This window comes from Ammospiza nelsoni, chromosome 3, assembly GCF_027579445.1.
Source record: "Ammospiza nelsoni isolate bAmmNel1 chromosome 3, bAmmNel1.pri, whole genome shotgun sequence".
Taxonomy (NCBI): Eukaryota; Metazoa; Chordata; class Aves; order Passeriformes; family Passerellidae; genus Ammospiza; species Ammospiza nelsoni.
In genome coordinates this window covers 43,552,490-43,579,090 of record NC_080635.1, presented here as the reverse complement: position 1 = coordinate 43,579,090, position 26,601 = coordinate 43,552,490, and the positions used below count along the sequence as shown (strand labels likewise).

At 37.9% G+C, this 26,601-nt stretch overlaps 1 protein-coding gene across 1 annotated transcript in view; it reads right to left on the bottom strand.

Annotated features, from left to right (window-relative positions):
* DISC1 (DISC1 scaffold protein) overlaps positions 1-26,601 on the bottom strand; it is a 187,232-nt gene that overhangs the window by 106,941 nt on the left and 53,690 nt on the right. Inside the window, exons 4-7 of the mRNA XM_059469194.1 lie at positions 26,041-26,191; positions 22,542-22,671; positions 18,027-18,262; positions 4,299-4,353 (exon numbers count right to left, since the gene is read on the bottom strand). Coding sequence (XP_059325177.1) covers positions 4,299-4,353; positions 18,027-18,262; positions 22,542-22,671; positions 26,041-26,191 — 572 coding nt within the window. The remainder of the gene's footprint in view (positions 1-4,298; positions 4,354-18,026; positions 18,263-22,541; positions 22,672-26,040; positions 26,192-26,601) is intronic.

Sequence of the window (26,601 nt, the reverse complement as noted above, 5' to 3'; positions counted from 1 at the left end):
GTTTTAACAGAAACACCCAACATTGAATCAAAATGTCCAAGCTGTGCTGCACATTCTATTATTTAAACAGGGAATGGTATTAACATTAGCTACCTGCATGAGAGAGGACATGTTCCACTACTACATACTGAGGCTGCACACAGAAGAATGGTCATTGTACAAATTCTGCACAATTTCAGTATTAATAATCATGCTTGAAGTGGAGCACAACTAAACCAGTATTTGGAGATTAAAATTCCATAACATACAACGTGCACTGATTTTTAAACAAAATACTCTATGCTCTGCATTTTAACTGAAAAAAGGCAAGAAATTAGGCTATATCAGCTTGATACTGTACTTTGTTTAACATCAGGACACAGATGACTAGGGTTCAGGTTCCTGACTTTCCCTTGCTCTCTATATCTTTTTAATTGGAGGTCCTTCAATAATCAATATGTCTTGGTATTGAAAACATGGAGATAGGAAAAAATAGAGAAAAAAATAAAAAGGAAATTCAGCTTTTACTGAATTTTAATTTCACTGAAATTACATTTCAGTGTACATTGTCACCTCAGAAGGAGCTTATGCACCATGCAAAATTTATACAAGCCCCACATATTCAAAATGTTGGGGTGTACTCCATATTGCATCATTTTGGAAGGAAAGCAAAATGATAAACAAAAACCTTTCACTGAACTAAGGCAAATCCTTTGTTTTGGAGGCAGATGCCATACACGTTCTTAAAATAGTAGCTGACACTTAAGAAAACATTTCATTCATTGGAACCAAAACTAAAGCAATAGTCAAGACAGGCACAGGCCAGTTCTGAAATGATGTCACATGAAAAGCAATCTCCAGAAAGAAGTTTCCCTGCCTTCCTTCACTTTTATTTTTCCTTCCTCAAAAACAAGTGCCATGCTTATTAACAGAGGCACAGTTATCACTTCACTTCTTAAAGAGCAAAACTTTATAGTTCTAATGGTTTACCTGTTTGTACAATTAAATTATAATAATTTGTACATAACACTAGCTTTAAATCCTTTTGAATTAATAACACCCTCTTACTTTGCTGAGATTATCTGTTAACTATAAATGGGTCAATTTTTTTTGAGTCAACAGAACTATCCTCCAAGCAGTAACTGTTATTTGTAAAGACTTCAGAGTCATCTTATTAATTTAAAAACACGTATGGCTTCTGCACCTACTATAATTTTTTAATTCCCAGATATTTCAGTTTGTTTCAGCACCCCCTTCTAAGTGACTCACCAGCTAATTCAGTTAAAATGTTTTTAAAACCCCAAACCTGTCAGAGGTGAATAAACGTGCCTAAAAAACCCAAAGGCCATTTCTGTCTCCCATCTCCAAAATAAATCTGAAAGTTTTTAATGACTTCTTTCCAAGCAGTACTCTCTCTTTAGGGGCATTGAATGGCTCAGTGAATTGCAATTAGATGGGGAATCTTTCAGCTCCAGGAACACTGCATGAATATATCCCATCCTGGTAATAAGTTAAAGTCATTATCACTAGACAGCTGTTTGGCAATTATGCAAAATAAGGTGGGATGTTTAATCAGTTTCTAGTGAGCACTGTCCACTTTTTAAGTTCCACTGTCAGAACAAAGCTTGCTGGCACTCTTTATTAAAGGACCAAAATGCAGGAACCACAGGCAGAAAGGCAGCCCCTCCAACTCAGAGATGATTCTTCTGGAACATGAGATAAGGAGGTTGCTGGGCCCCTGCTTGTATCAATGTCACATGTATTCTGTAGATAAATGAACAACATTAATCTTCAGACCTATCATATGGCATAGTTCAACAAAACTAAATGAGCAAGTGGGAAAGACAAAGTAATATCCCCTAAACTAATGGCACTGCTTCAGAGTTACATCAGGGCTACTCTATAAGCTCCAATCCTTTTCATTTTTTATAATTATTGTATCTTCATAATAGATCCCATTATTCATTACAGTAGCTTATTCAGCCACCAAGGAAAGGTTATTTCTTAGCTAACAAAGATGGTGAACATTCACAGGGCCAGTGTCCTGGGCTCCCAGTGAATACCATCCTTCTCTAACCAGCCTGACTGCTCTCAGTGACCAGCTCTGCTGTGACCCACACACCAACAAGCTCGAAGTCTAAACATCTAAAAGTCTAAAAAATCTCCTTCAGTTTCAGCAAAGTGTTTTTGTAGACAAGTATTACTGTATTTATTTTAAAATCCTCTTCAGTGGTTTCTGAGGTTTTTTTAAAGCAGGCTTTTTGGTTTTATTTAAAAAGGGTTATTGTTTAGGAATATACCTTACAAATCTGCATTCAGAGTGAAATATTACTCAAGAAAGCAGTCTATCTGAAACCAGTAGGAAGCTGGTTAGCAAAGATATGAGGAATCAAGATGAAAAACAGCAAAATATCAAAGGCAAGTCTGCCTATTGTCATCCTCTTCCATCTTTCCACTTATGATCTTAATCTAAAGCAGCAAAAACAGGGACAAGGACAGCAAGTAAAGCACCAGAATTGACTCTCCAATCATCTCAAGAGAAAAGAAGTTTTGAGTAACCTTCACATTTCTTTAAAACCAGCACCTTGGAAAAGATAAACAAATTCTGCTAACACTGCCTAAAGGAAGGAACAGTCTACCTGGTCTCCCACACATCACAATCTTGCCATTAGTGAAAGCAGATATTAATTTCTGAAGGAAGGTGGTGAATAAGGGGCAGCACTCCCTTCCTTAGCAGGCAGAAATTAGCTTTTGCAGTCACAGTTGAAAACAAGAGAGAAGAGGCAGAAAAGGCCATAGAAATGCCAGTGGCACAGGGGAAAAGGATAGACCTTTGACAAAGGAATATTTTCTCCATATAATAGAAAGGTTTAAAAGACCAGTTCTATTTATTTTGAGATGAAAATAATAGGATGAGATGATATGAATAAATTAAATAGGAAATTATTTGGAGGAATCTCACTACATGCTTCCTATTTATCTTCTATAACAAATAAAAGTAATCAGATAGGACTGGAATAAAATTTAAATAGTATTGTACCTATTGAAAATGTAAAGAAAAAAAAATCCAAGCTGTGACAAACTACCTCACAGACTTCTCTACTGTAACCCAATGGCTTCAGCTGCTATTGAAAAAGTGTCTAGCTACTATGGTGATAAAATAAAACCTCAGGAGACTTTTTCTGGGAAAAAGGTAAATTCCATACCTAATGCTTTAGCTTGCAAATGGCTTGAAACAACACTTGAAACATCACTTTGAGCTACTTAATGTCTCATTCATTTTAGTAGATGAGCTGTAGGTCAGTTACAATAATTTTCTTGACCCTTTATTCATAGTCATTTAAAAAATACAGCAGTAATCATTGTTATAGTCTATATTGATTTTCCCATGAAGTGGGTATAAGCAAGGAATAGAGAAAATGAGCTCAAAATAGACTGGAAGAGAAGAAAGGAGTGGTTATGAGATGCAGTCTTCAAATTATATTTTCCACAGTGCACAGTCAAAGTGTTGGCCAAGACGATTAGGAAGAACAGATGATGAAGGACAAAATTTTTACTGATTTCGGTAACTGCTATTAGAGAAAACATGAAAAACAAGTTTATTTCAGAGTATAAATTCATTATTAATCAAAACCCAGAAATATTTTTCACTTCCTGTTTTATATAGATCTATGTGAATTGTCTAGAGTAAATGATCTTTTTTTCCTAGAGCATTCATGGAGCAACTGGGCCATTCTGAAATAAAACTTTAGTGTTCTACTTCTTGAAAGGAGCCCATGAAATAAGAAAGATAAAGGAAAAGAATTAACATTTCTAGTTAGAAAGAAAAATTGTGCTAAATAAGCTATATCACTTTTCTTTGTATTTTTAAAGGGTATGAAAATGAGATTGCTAGCTAGATTATTAGTGAAATGGTGGGGAAAAGAGGTACTTCATTTATGCTCTGCCCTTCACACCAACAAAACCAGTTAGACAAGAAAGGAAGAGATTCTATATTAAGAGCCAAAGCATTCAGCTGTGACCATAGTTTCATGAAGCTGAGGAGCGTGTTCCTGAATAGAGACCTCAGCAAGAGCATGGATTGCTAGTAAAAAAGCTCAGAAAGAAGACATTACTCTATCTGCTTCCTGAAGTATTATAATCCCTGTGGCCTGTTCAAAAAAAAGTTGGGGAGGGCTTTCCAGTGTATGTTTCAAAATATTTATGTGCAAAATCTTCTTCGAAGGAGCACCACAAAACCAACTTCCTAAAACAAAGACAATATGCATGCTATGGTCTGCTTCTGTAAATATTCTGAAGAACTGAAAACATGTACTTACTTTGGCAGTAGTTTCTTTAATGGACATGCTGTACAATTGTTCTTTCTCTTGAAGGCTAGAAGGAATTAAAATAAAATAAATAAATAAAATAAAAAAGTTAACCTCTGCTCAACATGGCCTTCTATACAAGACACATTTTCTTATGGAAATAGAGTGTTAAGCTGACTCATACCAACACAACAGAGTCAATATCAAGACAAAAACTATGCTTCATTCAGGGTTGCTAATGACTAACCAACATCACCTTTACAGTTCTTTATTAACAAGTATACAGATTTTACTTACCCTTTGAAGCACAATTATGATTATTTGCATAATCATAATACCTAAAGCAAACTGAGAAGTTCCCAGAAATGTCCAGGACTGGTGTTTTGCTAGACCATCATCCAAAAACCCAACACAAAGGCATTTCTGACACAAAGAACTGGCAATTTACAACCCAGTTTTCAGCTCTACCAGAAAAAGTTCAACTACAGTCACTTGTTCTCACAGTAATTTTATATGAAATACCACTACTCAGTTTCGTTAGGTCCATAAAAACTTACCAAATATTTTCACTAAATTGATGGAACAGTGGGCTGAAACTGACGCATCATCCATGCTTATATTAACAAAATGAAAGAGTTTTTTCCATATATTAGAAGCATGGAGGCTTCCTACTTTTCTATTATCAAATCTAAAGTAAACCTGTTCTTTTGGCTCTTGTAAATAAATACGCCATTTACATTTTTAACATGAAGTTCAAAAATCCAAACAAATCAAACATCAGGAGTTAGGAGAGAGGTTATTTTTTGCAATTTTTGCTTTAATACTCCCCTCTCTCTGACTTAGGAGGTGTACACTTTTTCTACATTGTTCAATTACTTTATCACACACTAATTTCTTTTCTGTCAAACACCTCAGTTCTGTGTATGTGACAGTCAGCACACTCCATTAGCAGCATCTCAATTTTTCCTCATGCCTTATGTGTTATAAAAACTATTTATTTCATGACTTAGAGTTACTATTTTTTCCCAAACAAGAACTAATGATATATTTCTGAGCTTTTCTCTAGTGTTAGGCATTGAAATATCCAGACGTATCAGAGACATCACTGGGTTTATTTCAGTGGTACTCTTGCGTGCCAAGGCAGTGTTGTATTAATTTTACAGGTGGAAGAAACAAAAGCCACATTTATTCAGAAAGCACATTATGACTGAGTGCCTGTTTTGATATGCACACAGCCCCTGCTGCCTATGCATTCCTCTTCTGTATGCATTTCAGTTTTCTTTTGAGAACCTGCCCTGATTTTCCAAGCACAGCACTTCCTGAGCTTCCTGAGTTCAAGAGTCAGCATTTTCACGAGCATGAATCCCAAAGCAGGTGAAGTTGGAGTTGCAAACAGCTATTGATCACCTACAGAAAGGCTGGTTGGACCATCCTGGCAAACTGCACACAGGAGTGAAATAGCCTCAGAGGCAGAATTCAGAGTATCATTTAATCACATTAATGAGGCGCCTATTTGCATTGCTCTCCCTAATACCCTGCTTCAAGGAGCACACATCTTTCCTATCTACAGCCCAGCCAGGCCTGTCACCTCATTACCACCCCAGCACCTGTGCAATGAAACAATCAGAAATGCAGCTGCCTACCTATATAGAAGTGCTTAATGACATTTCTCACAGAGTCTCAAATGTCTCCCTTTTCTACAGCAATATATGTGCAAAACACGAAGTATTGCTGGTGTAATGATGCCATTATCAGCTCCCTGCTTGCCTCTGGGCATGCCAGACAGAATGAACTATTTAGCCACTTCTCTTATGCTTTGGAGCTCCCAGTTACTTTCAGCATCTCCCACAATTGGTATCTGAGCTGGTCAGGTTATGTAAAAAAAAAAAGATGGGCTTTGTGTACAGATGTCAAGGGGCAGCAGCAAGGCTGCAGTGTGTAATTGAATGAATACTGGGTGACTGACCCAATTGTAGTGAAAATGCCTCATAAAATTCAAGTCTAAAGACCCAGGCCATAATAAAATATAAAGTGCAGTTTTAGCCAGAAGAACAACAGTATATAGATGGCAACTCTAACAAATATCTTCCGTGTGCTCTTCCTCTCATCTGTTTCCTTTCCTCACAGAAAGCCCCCCTCAGGTTCATACATTTCACTGCTCTGCATAATTCACACAGCTAACAGGAAAAGAGATCAATTTTTAACCTCTTTTGAAGCAATGCATTCAAAACAGCATGGCAAACTAGGACCAAGTTGTCAAATCTGCATTGCTAACAAGGATGCACAAACCCATGCAGACTTTCAGGACCAGGTGCTGAGTGGGAAAAAACATTCTCCCTATACCTAGATTTCTTTTTCATGAGTCTCTAACAAGTCAGTAAAAAATAAAAAAGGAATCAAATGCTGGCACTACAATGACAACAAAACTATGGTTTTAAGATAATTTTGTGGAACTACAGTTTTAATGGAATTTTATATTAATCTGACCAATATCAATAAAGGATATCATTAGTAAGTAATTCATTTGACCCAAGCTAGTGATAGCTGGATTAACCAGCAACTCAAATCTAAAGATCCTTCTGTTACAGATAACAGCATTCACACAGACTCTTACAAGTGCATTTGTTTTATTTATGGCACGAATTCCACAGTAATATTCTGTTTCAAATCCTTGTTAGCCTTCAGAGTGATACCAGAGGAATCCCTTACCACTTGCAGAGACTAGCCCATCATACAATACATACACAGCAATCAAAACCATGTAGGAACCAGCCATCGTTACCAACTACAAACTGCTTTTAACTACATTTATTCCCAGGTTGTTTTCTTCTACCACAAAACACTGTCACAGAGAAGCCCCTCACAAGCTTTCCAATTAACTGACAAGGTAATGACCCACAAGTGTAACCAGGCAGTCAATACTGATTCATTCTACCAACAAAGAGCTTTAACCACCATGATCTATTACATGTGACTTGAACCAGAAACAGCATTTTCTTTTACAACCACCCTGGAGCATCATATTTCATTTTAAGAGGGGTATTCTGTCTGCTTAAAAGCTGCTTTAGGCATTACTACAAGGGTAAATGTCTTTAGAAAGAGCTCTTTGGAATAACACAAAATTCTTGCCTGGGAAGGCGTCGATAGTTTTGACTCGTTGCTATTCTTCTCTGACAGAACAGCTAATCAAGAGTTTGACAGCTTCTCCTCACAGTCTTAGCAATCCATTATGAGGACCATTTAGAACTTCCTTCTCAAATTCATTATAAGCTAACTCTATCACAGAGAAAGCAAAATTCTTGACCCAGCTGATGCAAGGACTAGAGCAAGACAGGAATTCAATTAACACAAATTTAACTGACTAAATATGAAGGAAAAGAAAGGTTTATAACACTTGCAGAATCCACAGCAATCTATACCTCCGTATATCTTCATTCATGTAGATGGCCACACAGGCCTTTCATTTGAATGACATGCCATGGGCTTACAGACATTGGGATCCATTAGAAGGAAAGAAGAACAGGAATGTACGCATGCTACGTCCCAGAGTATCGCTGTAGACAGGCTGGACTAGAACAGGAAAGCAGGAGCTGAGGGATTAGGTAATTTCTGGGTGACACATGAAGCAATACTTTAGCAAAACACAGACTTTGGCTGAAGAGCTGTAGGAGGGTGTAGAAATGCTGCATGCTCAGGAACTGAAGTTGATCTGGCACGTAACAACAGATTATGGGAAAAAATTTAAGATTCAAACACTTCAGGCAGTACCCTTTAAGTACCTCATTTTACTGATATTAAAGAGTTGCTACTAAATATATTTAATTGTAATAACACAGTTGGAACCTGCTGAGATGATGATGTTCATAATTGGGACTGGTGTGCAGGCAAAATAAAGGAAGACATTTCAATGCAATAGGAGACAGAAGGAAGAATAAGAATCAAGCAGTCGGGTTCCCACATCCCTCACTCTATCACACCTTCCCACATTACCACAGAGGACATTTTGTGTCACGATATAATAGATAATGTTTAAAATGGCTTTTAAAGAATCTTCTGAGAAGTTTAAATTTGCATGCAGGAATTACAGACACTGTGGAAGTGGCTTTGTTCAAAGGAAGGCTAACTAGCACAATACTGGGAAGAACAGCTTTCTCCAAAAGGAAGGCATGTTTCTGAATGTCTTTCCTTCCACTATGCTAGTATACTTCCCTTTGCATACCAAGCTATTATGTATTTACGTTTTGCTTCCTAAGAAAAAATTCTAAGAATGTAAAAGGGCAAAAGGCAATTCATGCTGTTCTCCATATTCAATATGTATAAATATACACGCTGCTTAAACAGAAACAGTTCCTGTATTAATAATAAAATTTTTATACAGCAACAAAAAGCACAGTCAGAATTTACTTTTATATCCACACAACAGAACCTACCACACACAGGGTACTGATATAAAACAAATAAATCCTGTACTAAAAATTCTTATTTTTCATAGAGAAATTAAGCTGCCATCTCTGATCCCTTTCTGAACACACTGAAAGACAAGTAAAAAGTCCTTTAACAGCAAGTATTCTCCTTTACATTACTGTCACCTAAAAAATTATTATAGATCTTGTCATTACACTCTCAATCTTCACACCACAATACAGTGCTTAAGCAAAAAGCACTTTAATTTCTTTAAAACTAAGCACAAGTCAGAACAATTTAAAATTACCCATATTTGAATTTCTAATTCAAGAACAACAGCCTAGAAGCCCACGCTCAGATTGTATGCAAAAAGCATGATGGGCTGAACCCTCAATTCACATGAATATGTATTTCCTTCTAGATAAAAATCAGCAAATTTAAACAATTTACAGTTTGAATTTGGCCCAGAGTAATGAGACTGCCTGCAAACAATAAGGCTACTGTGATCATTCTCATGATCACAACTGCAGGGACCACGGCTTTTACAGCTTTATGTCTTCTAACATGACTCTTGCTCCAATTCTGAAGTCACAAGAAGCTATACTCTCTTAGAAGATAAAAATATATAAACCAAGCCCTACACTTGTAATCTTGCTTTTAACAACAAACAGAAGCTGACCTTCAAAAAAAAAAGCTTTTGTCCAGTCCCTTGCAAAAAAAAGAAAAAAACCAATCACAAGTGCTGCTTGGGGAACCTTTGGTGTAAATGTCTGCTACAGTCTACATCAAGGCAAAATTCCACCAAAAGTCTTCAGTATATGGACTTCACTGTGCTTTTAGGGAATAAATCCACAGTATAAAATCAAATCAATCAATAACTTCCTTATGATTTTATAGTTCCCTCAATGGGCATATCTCAGAAAGTTTTGAAAACAACTCATAAAAAAAGAGCTTTAAACAAAGCTATATTTAACAAGAGACATCTTTAAGCTAGACACGTACAACTAGGACTAAAGAAAAAAAAAAGAAGAAAAAGCAAAGAAAAAACATAGTTGTTTCCAAAGTTTTCTTGAGGAAAACCAACAGATGATTATTTACAGATACCATGGACAGATTTTAGACCTAAAGGGCATTGCTGGCCCTACACTTCTTCTCAATTAGGGACATTCAGGGCTAGAATGCATTAAATGCACAAATGTAAACCATCACTTTTTGTTCTCTTTTGAAACTCTTTACCACAAAGTTTGATTCTACCTAATCAAGAAAGAAATGAGATAACAAGATTTTCATTCCATGTGATTGTCTCATAAGGCTGTCTGGGCTAGACAGCTGAGTATCACCATACTGAGAAAGCAATTTTTCAGTCAAGCACATAAATTCCTTTTCGTCTTTGTGCCATGATCCATGGGACTTAAGACAATGGTATTTTCACAGCAGCATATCTTTTTAATGGGAAGTAAAACCACTCTTTAAACCTAAGTCAGGGTTTTCCAAATAAACTCTGATTTTTTTCTTTGATAATGCAGCCCAGAGAAAACTTCTATATGAAGACAGAACTAGTTAAAAAAATATAAAAACAGAAAATTTCTGCTCAGCTGATGTGGTAAAAATCCAATTTCTTTATCTAAACCTGAAAGTGCACTTGAGGAAAGGACTTGGACATTAAATACAAGGAGAGAAAAGTTGTGTTTAACTCATAATAAAAATGAAATTTCTGGCAGCTGCAAGGACTAGTCACCTGAATTAGAAGTAAAATGCAAAGTCTCACCTTGGAAAACGTCCAACCTCAAAAATTAATCTGATCTGAGACAACAACTATCAAGAGATGGACTTTAAGGTACCGGAGGATCACACTTTCTGCACATTTCAATCTACAAAGTTCTCGAAGGAATATGAATGAGAACCTGAAATTATGCACCTACCTCTGAGCGATCAGAGAGCTGGCTTTTCTTCTTTTTGAAGAAGAGCAATTTGCTCTTTTTCAAGCTATCATTTGTAGAGCAGTATTTCTTCACTGCTGCTATACATCAAGGATTGCTCTAATACATGTGCTACCCCACTCAGAAGTTTTCAAGAGTCAGAACTGGAAATACACTTTCTCAATGTTTGTATAACCTCAGCTCACCAATAGGGTCTCTCACTGACTCATGGGCTGTTCAGTGACTGTATTTCCCTTTGTCAACTCTCAAAGACTTACACCTATAGGAAGTGTACTTGAAAAACTCATCATCCTGCCCAGCTCTTGCATACATAAGAACATTAAACAGAGTCAACTCTTATTTGCTGAGTGCTGCCAGACAGTAGTCCCAGTTAGGAGACATGAAGAAAAATCAGGGCATTGGATGACACTTCACAATTTTTTATAAGAATGATTAATAAAGTGCTTTCTTAAATGCCAGCAATACAAGGGCAGAGGCAGAATCTCAGTATGGTTTTGGGGCTTTTACATAAAATCACTCCAGCAGAAACTATCAGTTCACAGACACCTGAAGATGCTGCTGGCATCTTTAATCATCACAACAAGCTCAGTTTTTATTGCCATGTATTGAGAAATCTTCTGGTCCTATAAAACACCATTCAGACAGCCAAACCAGCTGGCTGTTTCAACCAACCAAACCATTCATATGGTGCTGGGTTTCCCACCACTCTTCTGCCAGCTGATGCTGCAGGGCAGTTGAAGCAGTTGTTGCTTCAGCTGCTATCAGGAACAGGAGCATCAGAATGGGAACAAAGGGACAATCAAACAGCTATCTACAGGAGCAGTTCATCACATCCCAACTAATACTTTCCCCAGATTTTCTGACATATCAATATATCCCCATTCTTCTGCTACATCTGTCTGGACTGCACAAAAACTGGAGCTTGCCCACAGCAGCTGCAATTATTCTCCTAAGAATAACATCTATTTTATTTTACTGACTGAAAGGGTCTGTCCCTGGATAAAGTTGCTAGCTGTTTCTTTTCATTATATACAGACTAATTTAGTATCACACATTGATTGAGACAGCTGGTCATTTTTCCCTGAAGAGAAGTAAATCTCATTGTGCACATACCCAGAGGAATCAGCACATATGTGGCCTGGGCTTTACAGGCTGCTACGTCCCACTGGATGCTATTCAAGCAAGCAGGGGGAACCAGATGCTCAGCAGGGAAAACCAGATTCCTCATTACACCATACACGTGAGCACTCAAGCAAGTGTTACTTATCCTTCTGTTGCGACTTTTTCCTTCTATGACACTGCTTGGAAGGACAAAATACTGCCTTTAAGATTGCTCCAAAACAATTCAGGTTGACAGCAATGGCTCTGCCCTCCACATTGGAAGACTGGCTCTTTCCTTTCCCTGCTCTGTTTTTAATCTCCCCTGTTCTTCCCAAGGAAGGCCAGTGCCTACGGTATGGGAGTAGACTTTGCAGAAGTCCTTTTCCCTCCCTCCAAAGGGGGTCCCCCTCTCCTCCTCCAGTGGGATCAGAATTATTATGAACTTCTGAGCCACGTCTGCACCTTCACAGAAAGCAAATTCACATCATGTGCCAAAGCACAGACACTTTATGGCACACGGTTCCTCCTAGATTTACTGCCACAAGAAAGGGAAAAAAAGCCACTTGCCCATGAACTCTACCCCTAGGCAAAGAACAAAGGAATTAAATTAATCCTAGACAGACAAAATGGAGAGGAAAACACCTACCTATCCATCCATCCATCTATCTATCTATCTGAAAGATGAACCTTCCTAATCAGTCAGTTCACTCTCTCCTTTTACCTATGATTCGTCTTAGCCTCGCACAAAAGACTGTAGCCAAATACTTTGAGAAAGCAGAGATGATGGCCTTGTCAAAGACAAACCCAGGTATGGGACTACATATGAGACAGTCTTATTATCAAGGCTCAAGCTGGATCATGGCATGATAAGAAATTGGGAGTTCCTCTGGAATGGCTATTACAAAGACCCAAAGGGACTCAGTTTGGCGTTTGGGATAGTGGCTATAGAGGCAGAGGACATTAGCAGTTGAACAGCTTGCCTGGACTATCAGAAAACCCATCTGCAGTAGGTCTCCTGAAGGTGGAAGAGCAACGAGTGCCAATTGCCACCTTGACAGTGCACCACCGGAAGTATAGGACGAATTGAGATGCCGTGATCCCCATCCACAAAATGATCTGTGAGCTGGAGAGCCAAGGGGTGGTCAGCAAGACCCACTCACTCTTCAACAGTCCCATCTGGCCTGTGCACAAGTCTGACAGAGAATGGAGATTGACTGTGCACTATCGTGGCTTGAATGAAGTGACCCCACCACTGAGCACTGCTGTGCCGGACATGCTGGAACTCCAGTACGAGCTTGAGTCCAAGGCAGCAAAGTGGTATGCCACTATAGACATTGCCAATGCATTTTTCTCCATTCCTCTGGCAGCAGAATGCAGGCCTCAGTTTGCTTTCACCTGGAGAGGTGTGCAGTACACCTGGAACCGACTGCCCCAGGGGTGGAAGCACAGCCCCACCATCTGCCATGGACTGATCCAGGCTGCACTGGAAAGGGTGAGGCTCCAGAACACCTACCATATACTGATGACATCACTGTGTGGGGGAACACAGCAATGGAAGTATTTGAGAAAGGAGAGAGGATCACCCAGATTCTGCTAGAAGCCAGCTTCGCCATCAAGAAAAGCAAAGTCAAGGGACCTGCCTGAGAAATCCAGTTCCTGGGAGTAAAGTGGCAAGACAGATGGAGTCAGATTCCCACTGAGGTCATCAACAAGATCACCACAATGTCTCCACCAACCAGCAAGAAGGAAACACAAGCTTTCCTAGGTGCCATAGGTTTTTGGAGAGTGCACATTCCTGAGTACAGCCAGATAGTGAGCCCTCTCTCTACCCAGTTACCTACAAGAACACTTTCCAGTGGGGCCCTGAACAGCAGCAAGCAGTCTCTCCCAATGACAAAACATAACAGCCCATTCTAAATCCTACTTTCCTAAGTTTGTATGTGAAACTATGTTGAAGTCTTTTTTCCAACTTTACTCAAGTAAACCAAGTTCTCTAAAAAAATTCCACCTTTTGTCTGTATCAGGCTTTGTCCTCAACCGTAGTTGCTGAATACTTTGCGTATACTCCAACAAATATGATTTACACCCCCCCTGAGTACTTGTACTTCATTTCAAATTGATCTTTCTCAAATGAACTCCAGGCATCACAAAAGCAGAGTGAACTGGCTGCATAAATTTTCAAGTTCAGTTCCTTGCACCACTGGCCACCCTCTAATAACTAATACACATAACAGAGAATTTCCTTATCTTCAGATGCTCCCACAAACCCACCATAGAACAAATGCCTACTAATAAAAAACTGTTCCATGTGAAGAAGAGGTGGAGCATTCTAATATTTTGAAAGGTACATAATTTAATTTCTTTCAACCAGCAATCAGTGCCCAGACAATAGTCCAGATGGAACAGTGCAATTTATTTTAAGAATGGCATGCCGTAAGAACACATGCATCTGCAGATATGGATAAAACAAAGAAACCGCAAAATGAAACTAAAACTGAACTGAAGTAAAACAGATTTCCCTAGTCAGTGTTGTGAAATGGAAAGAAACAAATAAAGGAACTAACAGATATTGAAGTGAATAGGTCAAATAATTAATATGGTCTTCTTTTATAATTAGAAAGTGCAAGTTACACCAGCTAAAAACACATATTTCTGAAATGGTGTCCAGTAGCGAATATGAAAATTATATATTTGGATACTTTTTGCAATCTCCAGAAGAAAGTACCTCATGCTGAAACACCCAGGCCCATTTTCCTCTGATTTCAGTGTGTTGTCTTCAGTTAAAACACTGGCACGTGTCACAGTGCACATAACACCAGTTGCTCCCACCTTCTAAACACATCTCCACGCACACTCATTCAAGTGAACTGAGCTTTTGCCCTGCAATTTCCCATTTTAAAATAATTATTATACCCTTTAGCTTACCAAGAGCAATTAGGCCTGTCTGGATGAGCAAAACAACAACATTCTGCAGTCTCAACCTCAGTGAGAAGTCCCTGTCAAAGCATTCTTTGCCCATTAACCAGCAGGTTTGAACCGCGTCTTCCAACAGCCCTCAAGTAAGGTCCTGGGGTAATGCACCTAACATTTCTTAATTCTTCAAACTCAAAGCAAAGGTATTGACAAAGGCTCTTTGTATTTAAAAAGTTCAGCACATACCAAAGATAAGGCAAAACAAAGAACACTCCTGAAAAAATAACAACACTTGACAAGAAAAATAAGTTTAGAACCAATGCTCATCCCAGTGTTGTATTTGACTTGCTCTTTTCCTCCTTCACACAGAAGGGCAATTACTTGAGCAAGTATTCTTTGTTTAATATATCCTCTCATGTTCCTGGAAGTTTGCTCCAATATATTGAATATTTTTTTATCTTTTAGTGAGCTGCAAGCCACCAAATACAATTCATTACAGCACAGATTGTCTTAAGAGATGCTTCACACTAGCCCTCCCTGTGTTACTCCAGTGCTGAATGCAATTCATGTAGTCAACAAATAATTATGCAAAAGCACGTTATAGCAGTACTCTACTGACAAGCACAATGTTGCTAGAATAAATACAGAGTATCTTGCAGCCCAACAGTGAGGTGTTTGTAATTCACAGTCCATTGATATTGACCTTTCCACATTATCACTGATCTCAAGCACATGTGCATGAGTAATAGCTTTATTTCTCACACAGATAGCTCTAAATTTAGAAAACTTTTTTTCTCCTCTGCAACTATTCCTAAAATCAAATGCACATTTCCAGAAAAATCTCTTTCAGATTAACTATGCCAAGACTTTGGAATTAAAAACTAATATGTTGAACTAGCATCAACAATGTATGTAAACCTGTCACCTAATAAACAATACTTCCTCCACAAGTACTGATTTAGAATAAGCCAATGCAAGTTGCAACCATGGAAATTCTGGCAAGACAAAGGAAAAAGAGTTTACAGCCAGGGTGGTGAAACACAGGATGCAAAATCTCCATCTTTGAAGATATACAAAACTCAGAGAGATAGGACACTGAACAACCTGATCTCACCAGGAAATTGTAGCCTCACTTGGAGCAGAAGTTTAAACAAGATAATCCCCTAAATTATTGTCTAACTATATGACAATCTGGGGGATGCCCATAGGCACACAGGAATTAAACCCACACCAAATGTCTTGCTATGCGCATGATGTTTTTTCATCTTACAGAAGAAGAACAGGCTGGAATCAGATATAAAATCTCTGTACCTGAGGTATGACAGACTGCATAGCTCAAAAAGGAAGCCACCCATCAGTTAAGCTTACTGTTAATCTGAATAAACTCTCACTATTAAATAACTTCATTTATGTGTCCTGTATTTGGTTTAGCTGAGATGGAGTTCACTTTCCCCACAGCAGCCCCCACAGTGCTGTGCTTTGCACTGGTGGCTGGAAAGGCACTGGTAACACACCAGTGTGGGCTGGCACAGCATCAGCACCCTCTCTCCAACATTCTGCCCTCCCACACCAGCAGTAGGCTGGGGTTCGGCAAAATCCTGGGAAAGGACGCACCCAGGACATCTGACTCCCACTGACCAAAGGGATATTCCATACTACAGGATGTTAGGGATGTCTGCTGATATAAAAGCTAACAGAAGGAAGAGGAAGCAAGGCCATTCATTATTTACAGTGTTTGTCTTCCAGAGCAACCACTACATGTGCTGAAGCCCTGCTTCCTGGGAAGTGCCTTGACATCACCTGGTGATGGAAAGTAGAGAATAAAACGTTTGTTTGCATGCATGCAACATTTCACTTTTGCTTTAGTAAATTGCCTTATCTCAACCCATGGATTGTTTTCCATCTTGTTTTTTCTCCCCAAGCCAGCTGAGAAGAGGGAGTGATAGAGTGGCTTGGTGAGCACCTGGTGTGCAGCCAAGGTCAACACACCAGAGTCCCAACAGCAGAACTCCAGCTATGGGAATGAGAGCAGAAGCATCTCACCACTGGTGACAACAAAGTCAACCAACAGGAAAAAAAAAGATAGATGTTTCATTCATTGCATCTTTTAAAAATGAACAGAAAGGAAAAAAATTTTAAATTTTATTCCTGTTATAAACTCATTTTGAATAATGAATGCCTGTTTTCTCTCAAGTGATTGTGCTATTCATGGTGCTAGTAAAAGAAAATTCCTCCTGAACCCATACTATTTAACTCACTTTTAAATAACTTCCCAGTGAGGTAAGTGCAACCCAAATATTACAGCAGCAATGAAAATAATCTGAATATTTTTTCATAAGCAAACTCAAAACTAAGAAAACTCAAATCAGTTTCTCATACTGCTTAAGATCTTTTATTCCTCAATCTCAGAAACACAGGTCTAAGATATTATTAAAACAAGCTAAACTTAATGCAAGACACTATTTCTCATAACCTAATTTAAACTTTTAAACACATGTCAAAAGAGAAGAATACCTCCTCTATAAAATGTTCTGCTGACTTAAAAAAAAACTGTATAAATTAGCACACATGAGCAGCAATTTCTCATGAATGTTAATACAACCAAACTAACTCCAATAAACATGATGGGAGATAAAAAATTGCAAGCAACATGGTTTTTGCTTTTCTGGAAGAAAAGTACATTAGGATAAACAGGAATTTTATTTTCTCTTGGTGACACGGCAGCAGTACCACTTTCAAAGTCCCATCACCAATGTCCAGTACAGTTTCAGTACTTCAATTGCTTTTTTAAATAAAGATGAGGTTATTTCCAAAATACTGCCAAGAGTAGCTACTTTTCCATTTAAAGGATGCATCTACTGTTCATTTAACTTTGAGTGTCCCAAAATTATTCATGCTGCATCCTCCTCCCCACTGCCTCAAGTCCACTGTCTGAGTCCAGCACTCTGAGGAGTTTATTGTAATTACAAGTTCATGGAAGCAAGAAGCATCTCTAATATTTACTTGAATGGTGCCTAGTACACACTTTCAGGCTGTAAGAAATATGTTTGAATTACTGCATTACCAAACTGGGGAAAGAATTCCACCAGCTAACAAGAAATATAGTGTAAGCTGATGATAGGAACTAACAGTTGATGGACACATATGCTTTCTGCAGGTGGGTCTTCACCATAAGAGAACATTAAGTGCAAGACATTCAAATAACTAAACTCCTCTGAGGAAATACATCGATAGTAGAACTCCAACATCTCTTCTCAGAAAGTTTTAAAGTGTCTAAATCCAGATAATTAGCTAGCACAATGATGAAGAAAACAAGTGACAGCCAATTCAGCAGAACATACAGGAAGATATAAGACTCACATCTAAATCGGAATTTAAATACCTCTTTATTGGTCCTGGAAGATCTAAACTGAGTGGAATTCGATAGGAGGATGCTAAGGTGTCATCCACAGCCTTGCTTATTTCCTGCAGTTCCCTCAAAGAAATGCAGCCAAGTAAAGCAGCCAGTTCACAGTCCTGTGACTGAATAAGCCTATCTTGTTCTTCAATTTCTCTTCTCAGCTGTTGATCTTTTCCTTCTAATATGGCCAGTCTTGTTCGGAGATCTTCAATTTCTTTCTGCATAGAACAGAAACCAAAGTTTACTATGAATCTTATAAAAGAAACCCACTCGCCCCTAAGAAAAAACAGTACAAGTGTCAGAAGTAGCATGAATTAAATATGTCCAATTCAGCAAACATTAAATGAGACATCTTCTTGCTGACACACAAAAACTCTTATTTCAGTTATACTCAGAAACTCTAGCGCTTCCAGCAGCCTGAAACTCACCACCTCCAGCTCAGCACCACACTTCACGTTCCTCTTCCAACACCTACTCTCAGTCCTCTTCCACTTTTAAAATACATAGGTATTTCACAAGTTCACAAGCTAAAAACTTCCACCAAAAAAACAAATGTCAGATCACCCATGGCAACAGAATCTTGTTCTACAGACTGGCAGCTAAACTGATCAAACATCTATCCTGCAGAATATCCCTGCAATGGTTTACCTGATGGTTCCAATTCAATATGAAGCACAGGATGCAAGCAGAGAATCACTTACTATCTAATCAGTCCTTCTGATAATTAACATTTCATATTAACTAAAAGCACAAAATCCTTCCCTTGACTTAAAACGCACAGAACTTCAACATCAGTTGCACTCACTTTTCTAAAGTGCAAATTGTGTGCATTATGATATTGATGTTTCTTGCAAGAGCAAAATACAATTTTTAGAACCATAGAACTGTAGGATCATTAATGCTAAAAAAGAGCTCCAAGATCATTGTGCCCAACTTTGACTGAACAGCACCTTGCCAACTAAACCAGAGCACTAAGTGCTATGTCAAGCCATTTCTTGACCATTTCCAGGGATGGTGACTCTACCACCTCCCTGGGCAGCCTACTCCAAAGCCTGACCACCCTTTCAGTGAAGAAATTCTTCCTCATGTCCAATCTTATTCTCCCCTGGTACAGCTTGAGGCCATTTCCTCTTTTCCTGTCAATTATTACTTGGGAGAAGAGACCAAGCTGGCTACAACCTCCTCTCAGCTAGAGAGTGATAAGGTCCCCACTGAGACTCCTTTTCTCCAGGCTAAACACTCCCAGCTCCCTAAGCTGCTCCTCATCAAACTTGTGCTCCAGACCCTTCACCAGCTTCATTGCCCTTTTTTGGATGTGCTCAAGCACCTCTATGTCCTTCCTGAAGTGAAGAGGCCAAAAGATAAAAAAAAAAAAAAAATCTTCATTAATTTGTACATCATCCTCACACAGGTTTTTTCTTGAAAATCCAACAGATAGCTTGCATCCAAGGAAGTAGCACTTGTTGAAGGAAACTGGGTTGCTGAGTTAAAGTTGTCATCAAACTAGATGAACATCATGCTGGAGAATATGATTCGATTCCTACACTTCTTACTGTCTCTGTGAAACTTTGCAAGCCATTTAAACTATTATGTCCACACATAGCCACAGATTGTATGTTCATAATTTTCTATACAACCTGCAAGAGATCTCTGACATGCTATCTATAGGCTCTCAACAGAATTCAAAGCTCAATTTCAAACTCTGATCACATTCAGTCCAACTAAAAATAAAAATGAAAAACAAAAAACCAAATCTTTAATAAGTAAAAAACTAGGCATTACAAAGCTGACGTTAGAATCAACCATATGGCTTTTTATGGCAATTCATTTCTCCATTCTGCAGCTGAGCAAATGGCAGTAACACCCGAAATGGTGTTGCAGAGATAAAATTAAGTGGGTTTGAATCACTAAGATGCCATGTTGATTAATACTATAAAAGGAGCCCACTCACAAATTAATAAACTTCTATTCAAAAGAAGGTTTGAGTGCCACACAGTAAAAGGGTTCTGGGGTCAAATACTGAATAATGACGATAAAATAGTACTCTGAATATCTGAACAGACACTTCAGTTATGTATGAGGCAGGGATCTAAAAGGCATAATTCAATATTACAAACTCTTATAAAACATATGTACTGTGCACAAATAACAGACTTTGGCATTTCTTTGCTTTTTAGAGTTTCACTTGATAACTTTAACGTTATTTTAATGTTTTCAATGCAATTTGCATGAAGTTTAGTTCACAAATTTTGTTAACAAACATACTTTCAGGTTTGCTGCACTGTAACCAGCTTTCTCAAGTATCACTTAGAACAAGATATGGTCCTTGTACATTCAAAGGTTGAATAGTTCCAAAATTTCAACTTCTAATAGTCCTGCGCACTAGGTTTCCTCAATTACTTTCCTCCTTCTATAGTTTTAGACATAGCAAGAAGAGAATGGTGTAGCCCATGTTTCAACCCACAGGCATTTGTCAAGGACAGAAAGGTCAGCAGACCAAAAACATCAGTTTTGTTTCTTTCAGTCTCAAATTAGGCTTTTAGTGTGCACAAAGGACAATTCTGTCTCTATTTTACTGGCTTGGGAATACTGCCAAAATCTTAATAGGCCCTACTTAATACAGAGACCTCCGTACTCTGTGAAAATGTAGTAATTGCAATCACTGCAATAAGCAACCTACATGGGAACAGAAAGCAAGATGAACAGAATCTGGTTTTATAATCACACTTTTAGTATTGAAATGTACAACATAAATAGATACTAAAAGCACACAATCTGCATTCACAGAAAGAAAGCTGCTCTCCTCAGGAATAGTTCACAGGCATTCTTGGGAGCATGGAAATTTAATCAGTAAACTCGAATACTCCCGCATTCTTTTCCAGAAATGCAAAGAAGCCTTTAGCATGCTCTTGGTCAGCCTCCAGGGACAGATAAAAAGGGCCTAAAGTCTCAACATGGAGCAGCAGATGATATTCATATGACTAAACATAAGCTGGAGTTCTACTTTGCAGATTTGAGTTTAAACTGGGATTTCCAACACAACAGCTAATCAGCACTGACTGTACACCTCCAGCCTCAGTTATGGACTGATGGTCTCCATGCAGTAGAGATTGCAACAGAAATATTAATACAAAAATTATAGATACTGTCACAGGTTTTCAAATCCCTGAATACAAATGCAGAACCAACAGAAGAGAACAGAAGAAAAAGTGAAGTGGGGCTGAGGAAAATTTAAAAAAAAATTACTTCTGATCATGCAAGATTTTGGACAGGAGCAATCCTTAGGGATTCCTGGGTGCATACAACCACCACAGATCAGCATTCCCCAGAATCTTGAATTCCCAGTAATTTTAATTAAATGCTAATAAATAGCATGCCTGTATAATGGTGTGGGTAATTTTTCCCTAGTATAACCACAGAAGAATAAAGATTCAGCTTGAGCAACTGTAAAAATTAGCTGTTGTGGAGTATAAGTACAGCAGTTTTCAGTTCAATATCTTGAGGTGGCTCTCGGATGCCTAGATTTAAAAAATTTTCTACATGCTTATAATGCTGAACTACACTATTTCTCCTCTTGTTGATGAAATGAACCTAAAAAATACAAAGGAGATGAATAGGATAAAAAAATACATTTCTTCACCTAAGTACATTTTTGCAATGACCACGTAAGATGTTTTTCTCTATTTCTCTGCAGGTTTTTTTATATATATAAATTTATGTGTGCACACACACAGAGACTACTATAATTTCGGATCCACCAAAGGAATGAAAATATCCCCAAAAAATATTTCAAGATGAGACCACAGGAAAAAAGAAAAATTAGCTCTCTAAGGTGCCACTTTACTGAGTGTGATCACCAAGGTATAAAAGAGACATAACTAGACAGTATATTGAGATTTTTGAAGGATGGTGAAAAGAAAAAGCTAAATTTTGCTTAGAAGGCTTGCAGACTTCAAATTGGACTAATGCCATCTTGAAACATTCCATTTGCCAAACTATCACGTTGTGACATCATGTGTCATTGTAATGCTATTGTTAGCAAATGCTAACTGCTCCGTGATGATTCCTTCATCCTTATGAAAAGCATCAATCATCTTTCAGGAATAAAAGCTGGTAAATCATGCATTTATAGTAAATTCTAACCAGAAACGGATGAAAACTTTTTGTCTTCAAATAAAAACTTTGGAAGATCAGTGTAATATTAAAACATCAAATTATAACAAAGAGCATGCTTAAAAAGATAATGAGGAAAGTTTAAGCATGCACACAAGCCACCAAACCTTCCAGCTCTGCGTTTCTGTAATGAGATTAACACAACTCCTGTGGTTGCCATCTCCAATCATCACTTAGATTATCGACTGGACTCCAGCCAAGGCTCTAATTACTACACAGAAGCGAAGTCGCTATTACAATAAATTTATTTAATTCTGTGTGACAGCTTACAAGGTTTTCCCCACACAGCACTGGCTCCTATGCACAACTTTGCAGTCCTGTTACCTGTAGTCGCTTCTTTTCTTGAAAAAGCTGGTTTCGTTTTCTGGCTGAAACCTGCGTCCTCTCCTGGGAAGTTGATCTCAAAAGTCTGAGCTCTTTTTCATGACAAAGACCATTTTCCTCATGTCTAACCCTTTGAAAAAAAAAAAAAAAAAAAAAAAAAAAAACAGCTAAAAATTAGTGGTTTTCATGACTTTCAGTGTCTTAAGGATTAAACTGATCAGAATGCTACATGTTACCTTTAGAGTCATAACACTGCACCACCAGAATGATTACATTTCAAACAGATACAGTTAGAGAACAAGAGGGTTTTTTTCCCTTGGCATATCTTCCTTTATTATCTCAAACATTTGCACTGTTTTTACAACATGATGAAGAAAGAAAATGGAAAGCTTGTATAGCTTCAGGCTTCCCCCAGCTTTTTCATATTTCAGAAATTTATCCATCACTGCCTTGAAAGAGACAAAACTAAGGCATGTAGTTTCTATCAATACAGAGAAAAATCTCTTAGACAGAAGTTTAGAAACTTGCCAAAGCCATTTTTGCAGCTTCTGTCAGCTTTTGGAGACTACATTAGAGATCATCTGGAGTGTTTGCTCCACAATGCCAAATTTTACTTCTCTCTTGCACAGCGAGTTCTTTCAAAATCACAATCAGTGGGCTTCCTCCCAGTCATCTGTGCAACCCTCAGTTGTAAATCTTTGCATGACTGGACTCCAAGGTAATCAGCACATTATGTTAAGTATCAATTCCATAATCTGCCTCTCAAAATGCACCTGCAAACAATGCTGACCCATTTTCATTTCCATGTTCCCTCCTAAGAGCACGCGCACTTGCAAAGGGCAATTGTGTTTCTGTGTCCATCTTTAGAGACAAGTGCATGCATCTCCACATAAAGAGTACAGATACATTTCAGTATCTTTAAAAAATACTGCATCTCGAACAAAGTGTTTTGAGGCATGATTTCCCACTGTAATCTTGCAAAGCAAATCCATCCATGCCACATATAAAACATGCATCATAAGTCTGGCTTAAGCATGATTAATCACACAATTATGATCTCCATGCACAGGTGTTTAACAAGTGTGTAGAACAAGAGGTTTTCATCTATTCTGCAGGGCCATCAAAAGACACGCTTGCTTTACTCCCGCTCTATGGGCTGCAGAATGTACTGAAAAAGCAAAATAAAGCTTCAGCACTAACACAGGTATCATTAAGCAAGATAGACATAGTGACAGTGTAACTGCATTTCTGTATTAACAGCATGCACCAAAGAAAGATCACTATTATGAGGTGCTGGGCCATCACTGTGCCTTACAGACATCACAGGTTCCTGTGGCTCCAACCAACCACACTTCCCAGCAGCTCTGAGGGCACCTTCTTCAAGCTGGAGCTGCATCATTCCTAGAGATGTACATAATAAATTTCCAAGTGGCTGGACAAAATTTAGAAAAAATTCCATTGTAAACATAGTTTCTTTTCAGAACCTTGGAAATTCCATGTGTATCTGTCTACTTGGTACTGCTGGAAGACAAACAAGATCTTTCTGATCTCATCACACCTGACTGATTGCACAACCACAACACTTGCTGTTCCTAAGCTAAACATAACCAAATCTGGCTCCCACCACATGACCCCAATATTCTGTATCAATATCAAATCCATTCACTTAAAAACTCATTTCATAATTTAATCAAATAAAACAAAACTGAGGCATGAATTTCAGCTTCAAATCTTAAATAAGCTGCCATACACACTTTTCTTGCAAAACTATGAGATTGCCTTGACTACAGTAATATTGCCATGATCTAATCTTCTAAGGCTAGTCTGATCATCTTTTTAATTTTCCAGGCAAAAAAAAAAAAAATATTCTTGGGTATACTGCTTTTGTTCCAATTAAAAATGAATACAAAAACTGAAGCCTACAAATTTTCCTTGAGGAGGAAGTTATGTTTGCCACTGTAGTATCTAAAAATATGGCTGGAACAGAAAGGACTTAAACCCCTGTACAGAAGACAAAGGGTACTCTTGTTGTATCAATGAGTCAGGCCACAGACAAAGCAACATAAAAGGCCACAAGAATCAAGCAAGCAAATAAAAGGGTGTCACAACAACAGTAGTTGAACTTAAGCTCAAAGAAAGGAGTGTGCACAAGACAGAAAAGGGAAGAGGATATCTATCTGACCCTGAAGACTGGCACTGCTCAGACCTGTGCAAAGAGAAGAGTTACAGATGTAATCACCCAAAGAACAGGAACACTTTCATAAATATAACATCTATTTTATATATAAAAGCATTATATTTTATATATTATATACTTATATATTTGTATATTATATATATGATATGTATTATATTTATATATTATATACATTTTACAGGATAAAAATAAGCAAACTGTATCTGAGGAATGCTTTAGTGACTCAATTTCCATGACAAAGAAGACAACACTACTTCTAATGTCAAAATCATTATGACAAATTAATGCATAGACCAAACATATATTAATGAAATAATAGAGAATGGTGTATCCTAATCCTTAAGGAATGGTAAAACAGCCTCTTAGAGCCTCAGATGGTAGAAGGAAACAGCTCAGAAGGAATACAGCTTCTTATAAACCTCCCTTATTACTAGATGCTATAAATACAGACTAAAAATACCTTCCAATTCTCCAGTTTCAGAAAAAAATCATATTATCTGTAGTGATTTTATCTAATTTTCAAGTCTGTCAAAAATTACACATGAAGGTATTGACTAGCACACTGCAGCCTTTATATTAACAAGCTGCCAGAAAACAAAAGGCTTCTCTTCTTTCATTTGTGTGATTGCATTTGAGAATAGCTTTCAATTCCTATGAAGCATCCTCTTCTAACAACAGTAACTAGGAGCACAGATTAAGACAGACCAAGAAATAGAGACTATTTTTTCCCTAACCTCTCTTCAGCCATCTGACACATCTCACTTTCCTCCCATCTTTGAAGTTAACCCTTCAAGATGAGGTTTAGAATTTATTTTTGTGACTTTGTATAGTGCTGAGCTCAATATTGCTATCTAAGAAGTGGCACACAAAAGGAAGTTCCCAAAGATCTATTCATATCAAAAAATAATCTGATTTTTATTTTATATTTAAATATCCTTTCATTGCCTGAAAGGGAGCATCAGAACTAACTCCACAGGGAAGCGTTGGTCAAGCTGCGTTGCTGTTGTATGCTCAAGCTGCCGTATCAAGGACTCAATCCCATTCCCACTCAACATCAATGAGAAACATTCCATTTAATTTGCCAGTTCATCATGATCAATGTTTCTGAGTGGAGTTCTGAAAGAATTGTAGAAAGAAAAAAAAAAAAATGGGGGGGGGCAGTGTGGGATATTCATAAACAAGCTCCATATGGACACATTAGACGGTCATTAAAACTCTTTATTATAGATATTCATAAGTGTATTCTGCATTTTGAGAAAAACAGAAGCACCATTTTACACAATAATGAATCAACAAACTTACCAATTATCAGCAGCCCAGTGCAATGTTGCCTGAACTTGGGTCATGAACCTATCCAAAAAACTGCTAACAGAGGGATGCCTTGAAGGAAGCTGAAATTTTAAAGAATTTTTCTCCTTCTCCAGTTCTTCCAGTTTCCGTCTAAATTTATCAGCTAGAAATTAAAAAAAAAATAATAAAAAAAAGTTAAACAGTGATAAAGGGTCCTGTTTTACCTGGGGGGAGAGAAATAGTCTCTCAACAAAAACTAAAATCCACCTCTCCAATGGTTCTTCTTCCTCCTCTTTTCATAAAATATATCTGTCTGTTCTGCCCAAGGACAAATCAACAAGACTACAATGTAAAACAGCAGATAACCAAGATGCCAAGCTACTTTATTTCTATGACAAGGACAAAACTGCAGGCTTCCCAGCACTTTTTTAATTTCATAGGGCTCCCAAGAATTGGCTCAAAGTTATCATCCACGCTCTTCCTAGAGTAACAGACAAGAATTAAATTCTACGAAAAATACTACTTCTCACTGCTTCAGTTTGTATTAAAACCTAGACAGCAGTTACATATTTA